The 15,187-nt window shown below is 46.6% G+C and overlaps 1 protein-coding gene across 1 annotated transcript in view; it reads right to left on the minus strand.

Annotated features, from left to right (window-relative positions):
* SP110 (SP110 nuclear body protein) overlaps nucleotides 1-14,310 on the minus strand; it is a 28,326-nt gene extending 14,016 nt beyond the window's left edge. Inside the window, exons 1-10 of the mRNA XM_008588404.1 lie at nucleotides 14,278-14,310; nucleotides 12,342-12,489; nucleotides 10,409-10,577; nucleotides 7,826-8,071; nucleotides 7,433-7,516; nucleotides 6,630-6,713; nucleotides 6,316-6,399; nucleotides 5,122-5,199; nucleotides 3,239-3,307; nucleotides 2,002-2,142 (exon numbers count right to left, since the gene is read on the minus strand). Of these exons, the coding sequence (XP_008586626.1) occupies nucleotides 2,002-2,142; nucleotides 3,239-3,307; nucleotides 5,122-5,199; nucleotides 6,316-6,399; nucleotides 6,630-6,713; nucleotides 7,433-7,516; nucleotides 7,826-8,071; nucleotides 10,409-10,577; nucleotides 12,342-12,489; nucleotides 14,278-14,303 (1,129 nt within the window). The 5' untranslated portion in view covers nucleotides 14,304-14,310. The remainder of the gene's footprint in view (nucleotides 1-2,001; nucleotides 2,143-3,238; nucleotides 3,308-5,121; nucleotides 5,200-6,315; nucleotides 6,400-6,629; nucleotides 6,714-7,432; nucleotides 7,517-7,825; nucleotides 8,072-10,408; nucleotides 10,578-12,341; nucleotides 12,490-14,277) is intronic.
* Nucleotides 14,311-15,187: the final 877 nt, after the last annotated feature.

Consider the following 15,187-nt stretch of genomic DNA (forward strand, 5'->3'; position numbering starts at 1 on the left):
CCCCCCCCCCCCCCCCCCCCGCTCTAAAGACAGTGCTATAAACTCATTCCAGAAATGTGATAACGGCAGCGGCGGTGAGGGGCGTATGAACATGTGCCATTTACCAGCGCACGCCCACTACTGTGTTGTTACACATGCCCTGGCATAATGTCGCATTTGTGTTTATGATGAGCTGTTCTCTCCCCAATTTCCCCAGAACAGTTACATGAGAAATATGGAGATCAGGGTCCTAGGAAAAAACTGATCCAGGGTTATCATGCAAAGATTATGCTTAGGGTGGTGGTGAGACTGCTTCCAAGAGTGCAAAAATCAGTTCTTGGAGTGTGAACATTTTAAAATTCTTTTTATGTATAAAGGTCATATATATATATACGGTATACAAATGAATATATAATATATTTGTGGTATTAAAATATCATGGGGAAGGTCATGATTAGGAAAAAAATATCAAAAAGTGTACTCCAGTGCAGTGATAACCTTAGCTTGATAAAAAGAAACAAAAAAGACCTGGATTCGCTGAAAAATGTTCTTGATGAACTAGTAAAAATTGTTAATTTTAAGGGCTGGCTGGTTAGCTCAACTGGTTAGAATGCGGCCTTGTAACACCAAGGTCAAGGATTCAGATCCCCATGCTGGGTGGCTGCCAAGAAATAAAAAATAAAAATTAATTAATTTAAAAAAAAAGGTTCGAATCCCCATACAGGCCAGCCTTAAAAAAAATTAATTTTAAATACATTTGTACACTTGGGTGCACATCTTTTTAATATTCTCTGTGAAAAACTGAGAGTATATAACAGATGAATCACTTTTGCTGTATCCTAAAGTACCACGGTGGTCTCAAAAAAGTAAATACTGGTGAGATTGTTTATGCTGCCAGCTCACTGTGAACAATGTTTCCAAATGTGAGTGACAGTATAAAGTACTGCATGAGCAGAACATCTACTCGAAACGCAGGAGGGCATCATGCACTTCAGTAGCAGCGTGGGAAAAGTACGCTGACGTGGCCTCAGATTCTGCGTTCCCACTACCGTTTAAGAAACTACCGCTTGTCAAGTTTTGGTGTCGTATTAAACACAAACATCCACAGATATCACAAAAGATTGCTAAAATATTCCACCCTTTTCAACTGTGTATCTGTGTAAGGCTGGATTTTCTTCTTATACTTTTACCAAGACGATACAACACAACGGATCGAGCATCATAGCAGACATAAGAATCCAGCTGACTTTTCTGAAGCCAGACATTAACGAGATTTACAAAGGTGTAAAATAACGCCACACTTCTCGCTAATTTGCTTTGCTTGGGAAAATATATTTGTTTTTCACAAAATATGTTATTTATGTTAACAGGGAATTGGTTTATTATTATTACTTTTAAGTGAGTAAACAAATAAATTTATTTAATTAAAAAACTTAAAGCTGGGCCGGCCCAGTGGCGCACTGCTACTGTGCGCCGCTTGGGAGCGCGGTGGCGCTCCCGCCGAGGGTTCGGATCCCACATACAGACCGGTTCCCGCTCACTGGCTGAGCGAGGTGCGGACGCAACACCGAGGGTTGTTATCCCGTTGCCGGTCCCCGGTCCGGTATGGGCGCGACACTGAGGGTTGTGATCCATTGCCGGTCACGAAAAAAGACAAAAAGGAAAAAAAAACTTAAAGCTAATTTAAAAATAGGTACACATAGATAGACCTAAACAAAATCTGGAGCCTCAATCATTTTTAAGAGCCCAAAAGAGTCCTGAGACCAAAAGTTTGAGAGCTGCTGCCATAGGCCACAGGTGAGGAAAGCTGTCCCTGTGATCACATCTGTTTCTTCAGTAAAACTCCTCAGCTGCAATGCATCCTTGCTCTCTCTTTGTCCCTCTTGTCACACTTCAGCATCATTCTCTGTACCCCCCCTCCTAATATTACCGACTTTCCATATCTACCTAACCTGCACCTGCTCCGTGACAGACCCTCCCACATTGAGCCATTCCACTGGCAGATCCCACGCTCAGCCTTACCCTCTGATCTGGACATGTGGGCGTTTTCAGTTCTCGCCTTTTGGGCCCTTGTCACCTCCAAGTTCCAGGTTGAGTCGTCCTTCCTTTGGGTCACCTGATCCACCGCCTGGAGCTTCTCTTGGATTCCATGCCCAGGTGAGGCTGCCCCTGAGCCAAGCAGTGATTGGTGAATAGTTTAAATTGAGGTCCCCAGTGAGCCTCCTCCTCCCAGTTAGTGACCTCCTTTCTCATGCCCCCAGCCCCCACTCTTTCAGGAGACTGCTTACCCTGGACCTCACTTTTCTTCTGCTATTTATCTATAATTATCTCTTTTTTTCTTGTGTGCACCTTTGTCCCCCCAAATCACCATTTGCTCTCAACCTAGGTACCAACCGTTGAAATCAACCAGATAAATCTGGGGAAATCCCAGAGCAGTGGAGCTTGTTTCCTGATTCTTGTTTGTGTGACCCCTGCACCATGAAGTGGCCACATCAGGGGAGAAATGGCTGTGGCTGTGCAGTCCTGTTAAGACAAAGTAGAAGGGCCTTATGAAGCCCTCTCCAGGTTCCCCTGGGGCCTGTGTGTGGTAAGGGAGAGATCCAAGGGTTCCCAGGTGCCTCTCATGGGGTAAGTGCAAAGTATTAGAGAATCGAGAGGCAAGGACCCTGCCATTAAGGTGGATAGCACCAGGGTAACGTCTCGGACCCTTCACAGTTCCTAACAGAACACACAGCTGGCACAGCTCATAGATGGCTGGCTGATATCTCTAAATGAACAGGTCAAAAATTGAAATCTAAAACGTCCCCTCTCAAGTATGTTAGCACTTGCCCTCAGCAACGGCATTACCATTCGCTCAGTCACTCAAGCCAGAAATTGAAGAGGAAGCCTCGATTTTTCTCTCTCCCATCCCCAATTGACAATTTGTCGAGTCCTGTCAACTTCACCTCCAACACCCATCTTGAAGTGGCCTGTTCTCAGCATCCCCACCGCCAGACCTCAGCCCAGGCTACCAATGACTCTCATGGCATCTGCCCCCAAATGCTGCCCTGCCTGCATGCGTGCCCATCTCCAGTTCATTCTTCACACAGCAGCAAAAATAGTCTTGTCAAATGTCAAATCAGATCATGTCACTTCACTGATTAGGTCTCTTCAACGGCTGCCCACTGCATTTAGGATAAGATCGAGCACCCACACCTGGACCGACAACCCTGCAGGCGCCGTGTCCAGCCTCCAGCCTCCTCTTGTGTCCTCATCTTACCTCTCGGGAAGCTTTTTTTCTGACGTCTCCGTTTTGGAGTTGCCCAGATACATCTTTTTCTTTTCCTTCCTAAAGAGAAAGGATAAAGACAATCTTTTATAGTTACAAATACAGATCTGCCAACCTTACATGTCAATGATGTTTGGCTTTTACTTTTGGTCTTAACCACAGTGGCTAGCAGGTCATCAGGGACATGAGGCAATGAGACTTCATGGAGTATTAGGGGAGGAAGAAACTCTGAAGTGACAGAGGAAAGAGAGAAGTAAAGAGACGGAGACAGCGAGCAAAGGGAACTCATTTCTAGAAGGTTGGTTGCGAAATGGAGAGAGCTCTAAAGGCAGCTGAAGTCCAATGAGGATCAAGAGAAAGTTCCTTTTATGAGCTGTGATAGTCTTAAGCATGGGCTGGATGCAAGTCCTGGTGACAGAGAGATACTGACAACTTGAGAGAGTGAAGGGATCATGCACAGTGTAAGTGGAGGTGGGAGGATTGCCTTGGACAGAGGGAGGGACAGGAGTGGTTGGTGTTTGCAGGGCTAGCAGTGAGAAATGAAGGATTCTTGTCTCATACCTTCATACGAAGCAGGAGACAAAGTCACCTGCTGAGCACTAAGGAGGAGGTAAAGGGGTCAGAGATTTGAAAACCAGAGCTCAAAGTTTGAAATTATCACTGCAGGAGGGATCATTTACACTAAAATCGTGAAAACTCAGCAAGGGTAGACTCTGTGCTGCTGTGTGACGCGAGGGAGCAGCAGTGCACACTTTCAGATGCAGCATACAGAAAGCACATGCGAAGTTTCCTCCAAGACCTGCCAGAGAGTTCTAGGAAAAGACAGAGAAGCAAGGCAGGTTGAGAGAGCGGCAACGGGTTACTGGAACGATGGATCTTGGACACTAAGCTGGTCAGGAGGGGCGTGGAGAAAGACAGATGATGGATTGGAAGAGGGAAAGGCCAGTGGACCGGTGCTCAAAGGAGGCTGAAGGGCAGCTGCAGAGGGAACAGATAATAAGGAAGAGAAGGGAGAGGGATATTTGTAATTTTTCAGGATTGGGCTGAGAAGGAGAGATCAGAGATTGAATGATAGCTGTAGAAGGAGCAAACTTCAAGGATAGATGTCCAAAAAGGGAATACTTATAATTATTGGGAAGTAGAGCTAGGTTTGAATGATGATAAGGCCTATAAATCCTTTGGGCATGGGAAGCCCAGAATTGGTGGAGGAATAAGTCACTGGAAATGAGCAGATGAAGGACCGGAGAGGCCAGAGTACTGGATGGCTTGTCTGTGTCCGTGTGTACCTTGACGACATCCAGGATGACGGCAGGACCAGAGGTGAGGGAAACGCAGGTGAGGTCAGCCAGGCAGTGGATGACAGCATGGAAGGGACGGAGTGAGTGCTGTCATTGAATGGTTAAGCCTCAAAGGAGAGGATGGGGGAGCAAGGGACTGGATGGGGCAGTGGTCAGCAAGGGGTGTGCATCAAGTCTGTCCCCCACCCTGAAGTGGGGGTGATGGCAGAGAACACCATGACTAAATAAGACACCATGTCTTAAGAGGATGCAGTGTCCTCTCAGGGGCACCAACTTTCAGTTAAAGAGGTTGGTGCAACTAACACTCTAAGAGGTTGTAAATATGAGACTGATGGTTTCCGAACAGGAAATTCCAGTGAAGGCGTATGTCAGTGTCTCTAAATGCCACTGGTTTCTCTATAATTTTTGCAAAGGCCTTTGAGAAAAGTGCAGCAAATGAGAACTGCAGAGGCAAACCGTGCTGGGCATCATGACTGTGGTCACATCGTGGGTGCTGATGACAAGATTTGATCAGAAGAACAGACAGCAGCTCCAAATTCACCCTCCTGCCGTCCACAGGAGGAAGGCGGGCCTCACCTTTCTTGTTTGGAGGTGCGGTGGATGCTTCCTGGTGCTCTTCTGAATCATTTGGTTCTGGAGAATCATCTCTTGTCACTGATAAAAGCAACAGAATTCATTTCAGAGCTCAGAGAGGGCTGAAGAGAAGGTGCTGAGAGAAGCCAACAGAACAGGAGCGCTGGAGAGCGCATCTAAGGGTTCCCTGGCTCTGCCTTGATTTTGCCAACTTGTGGTTACTGTTACCTCTGTGACTGGAGACAACTGTCCCCCAGCGGAGGCTCAGTCTGATCCATTTGGAGAGATTCCCCTACCAGATGGAAGGGAAGTACAGGGGCCTCAGCAGCCCTTGCTCAGGGGAGGCAGCTGAGAGCAGCGGGAAGAGGGGACCCTGAGCACTGACGGCCGCAGTGAAGGGCAACGTTTCTGCCATAGAAAAATACCTGCTGGTGCCTAGATGTCTGCGTGTGAATATCCTTTAACTGCTTTATGTGTGCTTATTTCACCTTGTCTCAAATTCTGTCTCAAATTCTTGCCTGCTTAGGAACAGGTCACTGAGGCAGGTGGCAAGCAGTCATTAGGCCTTTGAATTAATGTATTACTTTTCAAATTCTTTTAATAGGATGTACCCTTAAAGATCCAAACTACATAGAAATGACCAGGGTTGAAAGTGAAAGTGGAGGCTAAGAAGGAGACTACCCACATCTGCTGTGCCAACCACTGTTAGGGCCACAGCGTTCCTGTTTGCTTTGCATTTTGGTAGAGCAGTTTTGAGCATTACCTTATGGAGTGGCTTCAGCAGAGTGCCTGAGTCAAACAGTCCAGCCCTGACTCTGTCCCCTGTCCTTTCCCCCTGGGGTTCCCACCACAATCCCTTGTGGCAGATGAATATTCTGCCTTGCAGACACTTCATGGCATCTGGAGTCCAAGCGTAGCAGGCACCAGCAGGGCTTCTGTCTCATCATCAGTGCCCCCTTCCAAGTCTACTTTTTCCAGACTCATCTCACTTGCCCTCCCCAGGACTCCATCTCCATTGAGGAGCTCGGGTCTCTGGTGCCCAAGCTCCCAAGTGCTGGCTGAGCAGCTGGAAGCCAGGCCAGGACGGTGGCTAACAGCGGGGGCGGGGAGCGCTCCACCTCGAGAAGATTTGAGCGGCTTTTCCCCTTGGTAGACGTGAAAACAAAGTCGAGCTTAAATTGACCAAATCAAGATTACCTGGCATATGACCTGAGGGCGCATGGGGCGTCTCTGGAGGGTCTTCTTTATCTTTTATTTGGGAGGTCTTGTTGTCACTGGGCACTGATTAAAGGGAGAAAAAGAATTACAGGAACCAAAGAGAGGAGAGAAGAGAACAATCTATCCCAGCTACTAAAAGCGATTGAGCGACAGAGCTCCAAGGCCCGGGCAAGGGTGGGATAGCGTTGGAGAGCAAGCGACAGGTGTTGCATCAGTACGTGAGCCCCTTCCCAGGAGGGAGTGAGTTCTCCCTTCACCTTGAGCTGGGCTAGGCCAGCCCCAGGGAGCGTTACCTTGCACGGGGCCAGCAGGAGGGCCGGGCACCTCTTGGGAGTCTCCTTCTTCATTTACTTTGGGTATTAAGTTGTCATTGGTCACTGAAGGGAGGAAGGAAACTCATTACAGGTTACAGGGACATGGTGTCAGGGACGAGAGTGAATGACAATGGTGCTTTTTTTTTTTCTTTTGAAAATCTAAAAGATGGAATCTTCCATAGTTGTTAGCATCCTAATTAGGTTAACCTTATTTGGATGGTATGGATTAGAGGAGGGGAGGAAACAGTATTTGGATCAAACGGGACCCCTCATTCTCAGCACTGAAGAGCTCAGAATCCACGATACCATTTTCAACAATGCCTGATAATATACCACTGTTATATTTAATGTAATCAAACTCCACGACAATGATGGTTTGGGGAGGACCAGGACACAATTTTACAAGCTAAATCGGGTTCAGCAGACCTTTAAACATTTTATCATCTTTTCTAGTAATTTGAATAACATTGCTCTTAGAATCCAAACCATGTAAAAAGGAATAAGGTAGAAACTCAAAGGCACCCATAATCATGTGCGGGTAAGGAACTGGGTAAGGGTCATCAACGTGGATGTTGCCAAGTTACGTGTCAACTCAGAACTGGGTTTTGATTGCTGGTTTGTTTTGCATTGCTGAGTTGGTGGATCGGCCCTCTCTGTTTCTTTTCCTTTGTTGTGCCTGATTCCTTTTCCTGGGGTTCTTGCCACAGTCTCCTGGTTGGCAGGTGACTATTCTCCCTTCACAGGTGCCTGAGCTGGGCTAGGTCAGCCCCAGGGAACGTTACCTTGCACAGTGCCAGCGGGAGGGTGGGGCACCTCTCGTGAGTCTCCTTCCTCATTTACTTTGGGTGTTAAGTTGTCATTGGTCACTGAAGGGAGGAAGAAAACCCGTTACAGGTTACCAGGTCTGGGAGGAAAAGGAATAATAAAAATGCCTGGGGCAGATGGAGCACAAGGCCCAAGGGCAGAGGGTTGGGATGTTCCAGGGCTGGCAAGCAGGTGTTCTGGCCTCTAGGCCTCACCCTGGCAGTGCTTGTAATCCTTCTTGGAAAGGGCTGTGTGTGGGTAGGTGGGTGCATAGGAAGGACTGGATCAATAAAAGACAGACCCTGGGGCTGTAGGTGACCAGGCACCCTCAGCTGGGGATGCATAGGTGTGGGACAGGGGCCTTTTCTCACCTGCAGAGCTCCTTCTTTCCTGGACAAGTCCAGGGAGAGGAGTGGCAGGGTCCGAAGGGCTGGGAGGTTCGCCCAGAGTCTCATTGCTTTGCTGCGAGGATGCTCCAGGCTCACTGACTCCGGGCGCACAGGGGGGACTGCTGGGTGGGGAGGGTGGAGGTGCGGGCAGCAGCGACAGGGGCTGGAGGGAGCTCCCTTCTGCTGGGTCGGCTGCGGTTCTGCTCCACTGTCCATAGGAAGTGCCAACTGGGATTGGGGAAGGAGCACACATCAGCACCCTGGAGACTCGGAATTATCTGGGGAAGGGGATTTCTTAATACATGACTTCCAGTAGCAGGGAATTACTCATTCTCCCCCGGTGCACAGGACCGACTCATCACCTGTTGTCCATCTGTGCTCCTGTCTATCTTACTTATCTGATCTGGGCATTCAGTGCTACAATAACTGCATCTAACCCCTGACCTAATGCCAAAGTGGTTTCACACATAAAGCTGAGTTTGAGTTTGTACCCAGGGATTTAATTTTCTTTAAGTTCGGTTTCGTAGAATTTAGTCAATTATGTACATGCTATACTTTCAATAGAGGTCTTTGTTTAAATAAATAAGCATATCATACCTCCCAAGAGCAAATAAGATAAAATAAACTTTCCTTAGCAGGATGTATTAAGACTTTATATTCCAGTTCCTGCTCCTTTCTGCAGATTCAGCTTCTGTGCCTTCTGTCGCACCCTGTGATCTGGCCACACCAAACTTTCTCTCTCATCCCCCATCTCCCAGGCCCTTGGCTTTCCACATGCTGTCCCCTGCATGGCTAGTGCCTGATGTCTCTTCTGATTCTTCTTATCACTTATTTCATTTTTAATTTAATTTAATGTTTTATTTTTTGGTGGCTGGCCAGTAAGGGGATCCAAACCCTTGACCCTAGTGTTATAACACCACCCCGCAAACAACTGAGCTAACCAGCCAGCCCCTTTTATCGTTTATTTCAAGAGTAAAGTTGTCTCAACCAGTGAACAGAAAAAGGAAAGTAAGGCTGGCTTTCGGAAGGGACCCAGAACAAAATCACAGAGTTGCAGATCCAGGAAAATGCTTGAGCTCAGCCAGGTCAGGGGGCACATGAGCACCTGTGTCCCTCTGGCTCTCAGAAGTACTTAGCATGGCCTTTGAGTCCGTGTCTTTCCTGGCACTGTCCCAATGCTGCCAGGCGTGGGGGACCATGTGCAGCTGCCCCTGCCTGGAGGTGGACTTTCCCCTTTGGCTGCCTCTTTAGCTCAAGGAATCATTTCTCTCTTTGGGGAGGAGCCTCTTGATGGTGAAGTGTCAGAGAGCAGATGAGAAGCCATCAACAGTGGTGACTCCACTAATGGAAATGTCACAATCCAGTGCGATCGGGTGATCCTTTCTTCGTCATGCTCAGTTAAGCGAACCATGTGCTTTGGTCAAAGTGTTTTTCCTTCAACCTGGGATGACCTCACTCCCTGCCCCTCTCACCCTCGCATCCTTCTTCCCGGCTCTGTCACTGCTCTTTTTTCTACTCCTTTATTCAGCCAACACTTTCCTTTCTCAGTGTACTTCATGCTCCATTCGTTCTCATATCCTCTTTCGGTGTCTGTGTCCACCACGCCCGCCCTTCCTCTACAGCTACCTTTCTTCCCTTCTCCAGCTCTTATCTGCCTTCCAGCTGTCCTTGTTTAGAATAGGGGTTAAAATCTTGGGCCCTGGTATTGGGACACCCAAGCAGGACCTGGCTCTGTCACTTAACAGACAAGAAACTTTGGGACGGTTACCTCTGAGCTTCAATTTCCTTGTCAATCAAGGGCTAATAACAGCTTCACAGGTTTGTTTTAAACATGACATGAGATAGTCATATAAAGTGTTTGGGATAATGCACTAAAAAGAAAAAGTACTTATTATTATTAATCCCCATCCATTTCTCTTCTTCACTGGCTCGCCTAGTCCTTCCATGCCTTCCAGCTGTCCTTGTTTAGAATAGGGGTTAAAATCTTGGGCCCTGGTATTGGGACACTCAAGCAGGACCTGGCTCTGTCACTTAACAGACAAGAAACTTTGGGAAGGTTACCTCTGAGCTTCAATTTCCTTGTCAATCAAGGGCTAATAACAGCTTCACAGGTTTGTTTTAAAGATGACATGAGATAGTCATATAAAGTATTTGGGATAATGCACTAAAAAGAAAAAGTACTTATTATTATTAATCCCCATCCATTTCTCTTCTTCACTGGCTCGCCTAGTCCTTCCGTCAGACCTGGTCTCTGTAACTCTGGTATTCCTGTCACCTTATGCATTCCTTAGAGATTGTCTAGCAAACTAAACTGTACAATTTTCCCCAAATTCATAGAACACATAAGACAGACAGGTGCTTGTGTCCCCTAGAAATTCATCTTGGAGAGTGGGGGTCAGGGTTAGCAAGGGACTGCTTCTCCAGCCCCAGCTGTGACAGTATGGTCCCTCCCTTCCCAAGGAGAAAGGAGGGGGTTGAAGTGCATATTCCGCAGGGCTGGAAATAAATCCAAACTTTTCTCATAGCAACTTCTCAATGCAAAAAGTATTTGAGAAACCTCATTACCTCTTCTGAAGCTTCTGAGAATTGTCTTCAGATTGGGATATTCATGCAGGTTAATTTGGCTGAACAATGTCGTCAGAAGTGACAGATTAAAAGTTTTCTCCAGTTTGGTGAGAATGTTGTGCACCACTCTGGATACAGGGACCAAATTTCTGCAGGCTTCCAGAGATTCCTTTAAAAATGTAGTAAAAGATTATTATAAATGATTATAAAATTGGATGGAGCGTTATTACACATCTGTGGTTTTCTAAGTTGTAAAAATGCTAGTTTACTCTTAAAAAAGAAATTTAACATAAGACGTACAGTCAAATCCTCTAAGATCACAGTTCCACATTTTTACTTTTGGACCTTCATATATATTTGGATGCCTCATCATAGGAAGAAATAATTTAGCCCTCTTTAAAGTAAGTCTGTTTTGTGAACCTTACTTTCAGGTACATTTAAGGGGAGATAGAAATGTTAAGGAAGGAAAGTGGAGTCAAAGGATGCTATTGTCTGGTTAATTCTTTAAGCTCTGGGCAGAATACTTTGGCCATGGACCTAACAGGTGGTCCCAGATGCAATTCTGTTAATTGCTTGTTAGCCTAGGCGCTCTGTCTGTCTGTCTGTCTCTCTCATTCTCTCTCTCACCTTAAGGTGGCCTGAATGGGTTCCAGCCATGGGGAGATCAGAGAATTCCTCTTGCTTAGAGTACAGACAAAAGGAGAAAGATGGCAGGAGAGAACTGATTGAGAAGTACTTACTGAGCGCCCGCTGGGCTTCCTGAGCTAGTCCATGCATACACAGCACCAGGTAAGATCAACTTAGTGCTGCCCATATTTGGAAGGGGGCACTGTCAGGTGGAGAAGATGAGCATTACATGACAAATACAAATTAAATAGGTGCCCGATTACAATTGAGAGCAGTGTCATGAAGGGAAAGTGTAGATTGCCAGCGGGTCTCAGTGAGATGAGCGTGTCAAGGAGACCCCTCTGAGGAGTGCTGCGATCTGAAGAGGAGCAGGAGCTCACCAGGCCAAGACGGGGGGAAGACTGTTCTACCACTGCAAGCCCTTCCTTGGGTCCAGGTCTCAGGAAATGCTTACGAAAACCAAAATTATGCATAAAGAGTGCCACTTTTGCCTACATAGCCCATCTCTCAGTGGCTGCCAGCTTCACATCAGAATGCAATGTGAGCCATAAGCTCTTATACGTGGGATGATGCCTGAAGTGGGTGAATGGCGGCCCCCCAGATGTGTCCATTCAAAACCCGTGAATGTGAACTTATTTGGAAAAAGGGTCTTTACAGATATAATTAAGTTAAGGATCTTGAGATGAGATTATCCTGGATTAGGGTGGGCCCTAAATCCAATTGTTCTTAGAAGGAAAGGGGAGAAGACACAAAAGAGAGAAGGCAATGTAGAGATGGAAACAGAGATTGGCATGATGTGTCTACAAGCCGAGGGACACCAAGAATTGCCAGCAGCCCCCAGCAGCCAGGGCAGAGGCAGGGAATGGACTCTCCTCAGAGCCTCTAGAAACAACCAAGTCTGTCGACACCTTGATTTTGGATTTCTGGCCTCTAGAACTGTGAAAAAATTAATTTCTGTAGTTTTAAGCTTCCTGGTTTGTAGTCATTTCTTATGGCAGCTGTAGAAACTAATGCCAGCCCCTATGATACCCTCTCTCCCAACTTCTGTGATAATGAACACGCCTGGGCTGGGCCTTCCAAACTCTAGAGGCGCTGGGGGTCTGTGTTTGAGACTTCAAAAATCCTATCTCGTGGTAATTTCTTTTTTTTGGTGGGGAGCATGGCAGACCTGTACAGGGATCTGAATCTATGACCTTTGGGTTATAAGGCTATGCTTTAACCAGCTCACCAAACTGGCCAAGACCTCAATAATCGGGCATACTTGATGGGGGATGGGCTGCCATGGGAAAGGACCAACATGACTTACCCTGTACATCCTCTCGGTGATGAGGGAGTTGTCTAGGAGGCCTTCAAAGAAGGGAAATGGCTTGTGTACGGCATAGGCGATCTCCAGCTTCTGGTATATGAAGTGCTGAAGAAGAGCCTCTTCCAAGGCCTTGGTCATGGGGAACATCCTACAGAAAGAGGCACAATAAGAAAATAGAAGCAAAGAATCCGAGGAGTGCAGGGAGCTGCTCTCTGCATTGAACGGGCATCTAAAGGCAGGCATGCTGGTCGCCAAAGCATCCCTTAGCAGTCTGCAGGAGAACGTCTGCCTAATACTCATGGGTACAGGAAACAATGACAATTCCCCACAACAATGGAGGTCGAGAGTGAACAAAAGACACTGTGATGCTGAAGTCCCAAAGGGGCTGTTGGTAAACATTAGGCAGATATTAAAAATAGCTAATATTTATTGAGTGTTTCCAGTACACCGGACTTTGTTCTAAGGGTTTCATATGCAGTCGCTTATCTAATCTTCTCAAAACCCTTGCAAGATGGTTGCTTTGATTGCGCCCATTTATACTGTTGAGAACACTGAGACGCAGAGCTGGGAACAAGCCCAGAATTTCTGGTTCCAGGCACATGGTCGTTAAATACCATGCTCTATGACACACTGGGCTGGGTTAAACAAGGTGGCCTGGGCTAGCTTAAGCTCTGTGCTAGCAATGCTCATGAAAAAAGAACTACCCAAAAGTGGGTGGAAAGATGGAAACCTGATAATGTTTAGACTCTTTAATAAATCACCCAAGATCGGGGCCGGCCCGGTGGCGCACTGGAGAGTGCGCTGCTTGGGAGTGCAGCGGCGCTCCCATCAAGGGTTCAGATCCCATGTGGAGACCGGTTCCCGCTCACTGGCTGAGCACGGTGTGGGCGCAACACCGAGGGTTGTGATCCCGTTGCCGGTCCCCGGTAAGGGCGCGACACTGAGGGTTGCGATCCCGTTACTGGTCAGTAAAAAAGACAAAAAAGGAAAAAATAATAATAATAATAATAAATCACCCAAGATCTTCAACACGAATGGCATGTGAAAAAAAGGCCACATGAAAGGCACGATTAGCAGAGGTGACTTAACTGACTTGCTTTATGTATCCATTTCACATCTCAGAACAGACACGTGTCTTTTTCCACGCTCATGCAACATTTATGACAACTGGCCATTTATGGACCAGGAGAAATATCAAAAAGTAGTAATAGGCAGAAAATTTATAGATGACATTCTCGGCAAATTATCAAGAAAAGGGAAGCACTAACAAAAAATTCAATCACCTTGAGATTTTTTTTAAAAAACAAAACCATAGCTGGCAGGTTAGCTTACATGGTGCTGATAACACCAAGGTCAAGGGTTCAGATCCTCTTACTGGCCAGCCCCCCAAATAAAAGCACAACAAAAAAACAAAACAAACATGGATCCCATTTTACAACTTCATTTTGTGTCAAACAAAAAATTAAACTGTAATGAACGACTGTTTTTAGGGATTTAATCCCAGTGGCAGATTGAGCACCCCAGTCTCTTTCTCCTCATTCCCAAATCTTTTAAACTTGGCAGAAAAAAATATTTTAAAAAAGAGTAATCCACGGTGGCACTGGAAAACAAGAAAAAAATGCCATTGGGAGTTTGCGATGGTGAAGAAATCCTGGAAGACAGAAGACACGTGGGAAAGAAATCTACTACCCACAATATGCAGAAGGGAGGGATATGTTGCAAAGACCTGGGTAGAGTTGGAGTCAGAATGAACACATGCTAAGAAGAGGAAGCATTCCTTACGGACAATTCATTATACAACCGCATTCAGAACAGGATGTCTCCAGGGTCCTTATTTTTCATCTGTTATGATTCCAAAGACAAGAGTGAGGCACAGGGAGGTTTAGTAGCCCAAGGTATTCACTGGCAATTCACAGCTTAAAGTCCTGTTACTCACGATGTGAGATATTGTGTCTCATACATGACATGTGCAGAGTTTCATTATGTAAAGGAATCTTACAAATGAATGCGACAAACATCTATGTAGAAAAAAAGCAAAAGACATAAACAGGCAATTAATAAAAGAAGAAGCCAAATGCACAGTGAAAGGCACAGGGAATATATGAAAAACACGTGAGCTCACTAGTAGTCAGAAAAGTGCAAACAAGACAATCTGATAACATATTTCCCTATCAACTTGACCAAAACAGAAAATGATAGCAATAATCCCAGACACCGCAGGTGCAAATGCAAGCAGGTCCACATGCTCTGGAGGCTAATTTAGTAATCAGTGTCCGATGCCCTAAAACATACATTCCTTCGAATCCTTCTAGCAATTGATTTCAAGGAAATAATCATGAGTGGGCTTAGAGAGAACATATAAAACGTTCATGACTCAGTAGAGAGAACAGTAAACGTATTTTCCTTATTTACTCTCCCCCCACCCACCCCCTGCTTGCAGTCAGTCACTTGTCCACTGGATAATGAATGAGTCGCCCCTCGTGGGCACAGCACACAGTCAGGGCTCAGGAGGGGGCAGAGGGCAACTCTCGGTTCCATCCGCAACCACGGGCTAGAATTTACGCGAAAAAGAGCGGAGTCCCGTGTTCCTCACTGTCCCCTTCTGGACGGTCTCCTCCTACGTCCCCCTACCCGCTCTACCTCTTGGGAAAGCACAATTTTGCACGGTTTTATTTACGTGGAGAAGAGAGCGTCAGCGTCTGAAGAGTGGGGCTCCCCCTGCAGCGGCCGCCGGGCAGGTAATGACAAAAGCCCCGAAGTGACCGAGTGACGGACGCGGCAGCCGAGAGACAGGCTCACCTGGGTGCGGACTCGGCGGCCCGTCCGTGGCCCTGTCCGGGGTCCGG

This window comes from Galeopterus variegatus, unplaced genomic scaffold, assembly GCF_000696425.1.
Source record: "Galeopterus variegatus unplaced genomic scaffold, G_variegatus-3.0.2 Scaffold4802, whole genome shotgun sequence".
Lineage (NCBI taxonomy): Eukaryota > Metazoa > Chordata > Mammalia > Dermoptera > Cynocephalidae > Galeopterus > Galeopterus variegatus.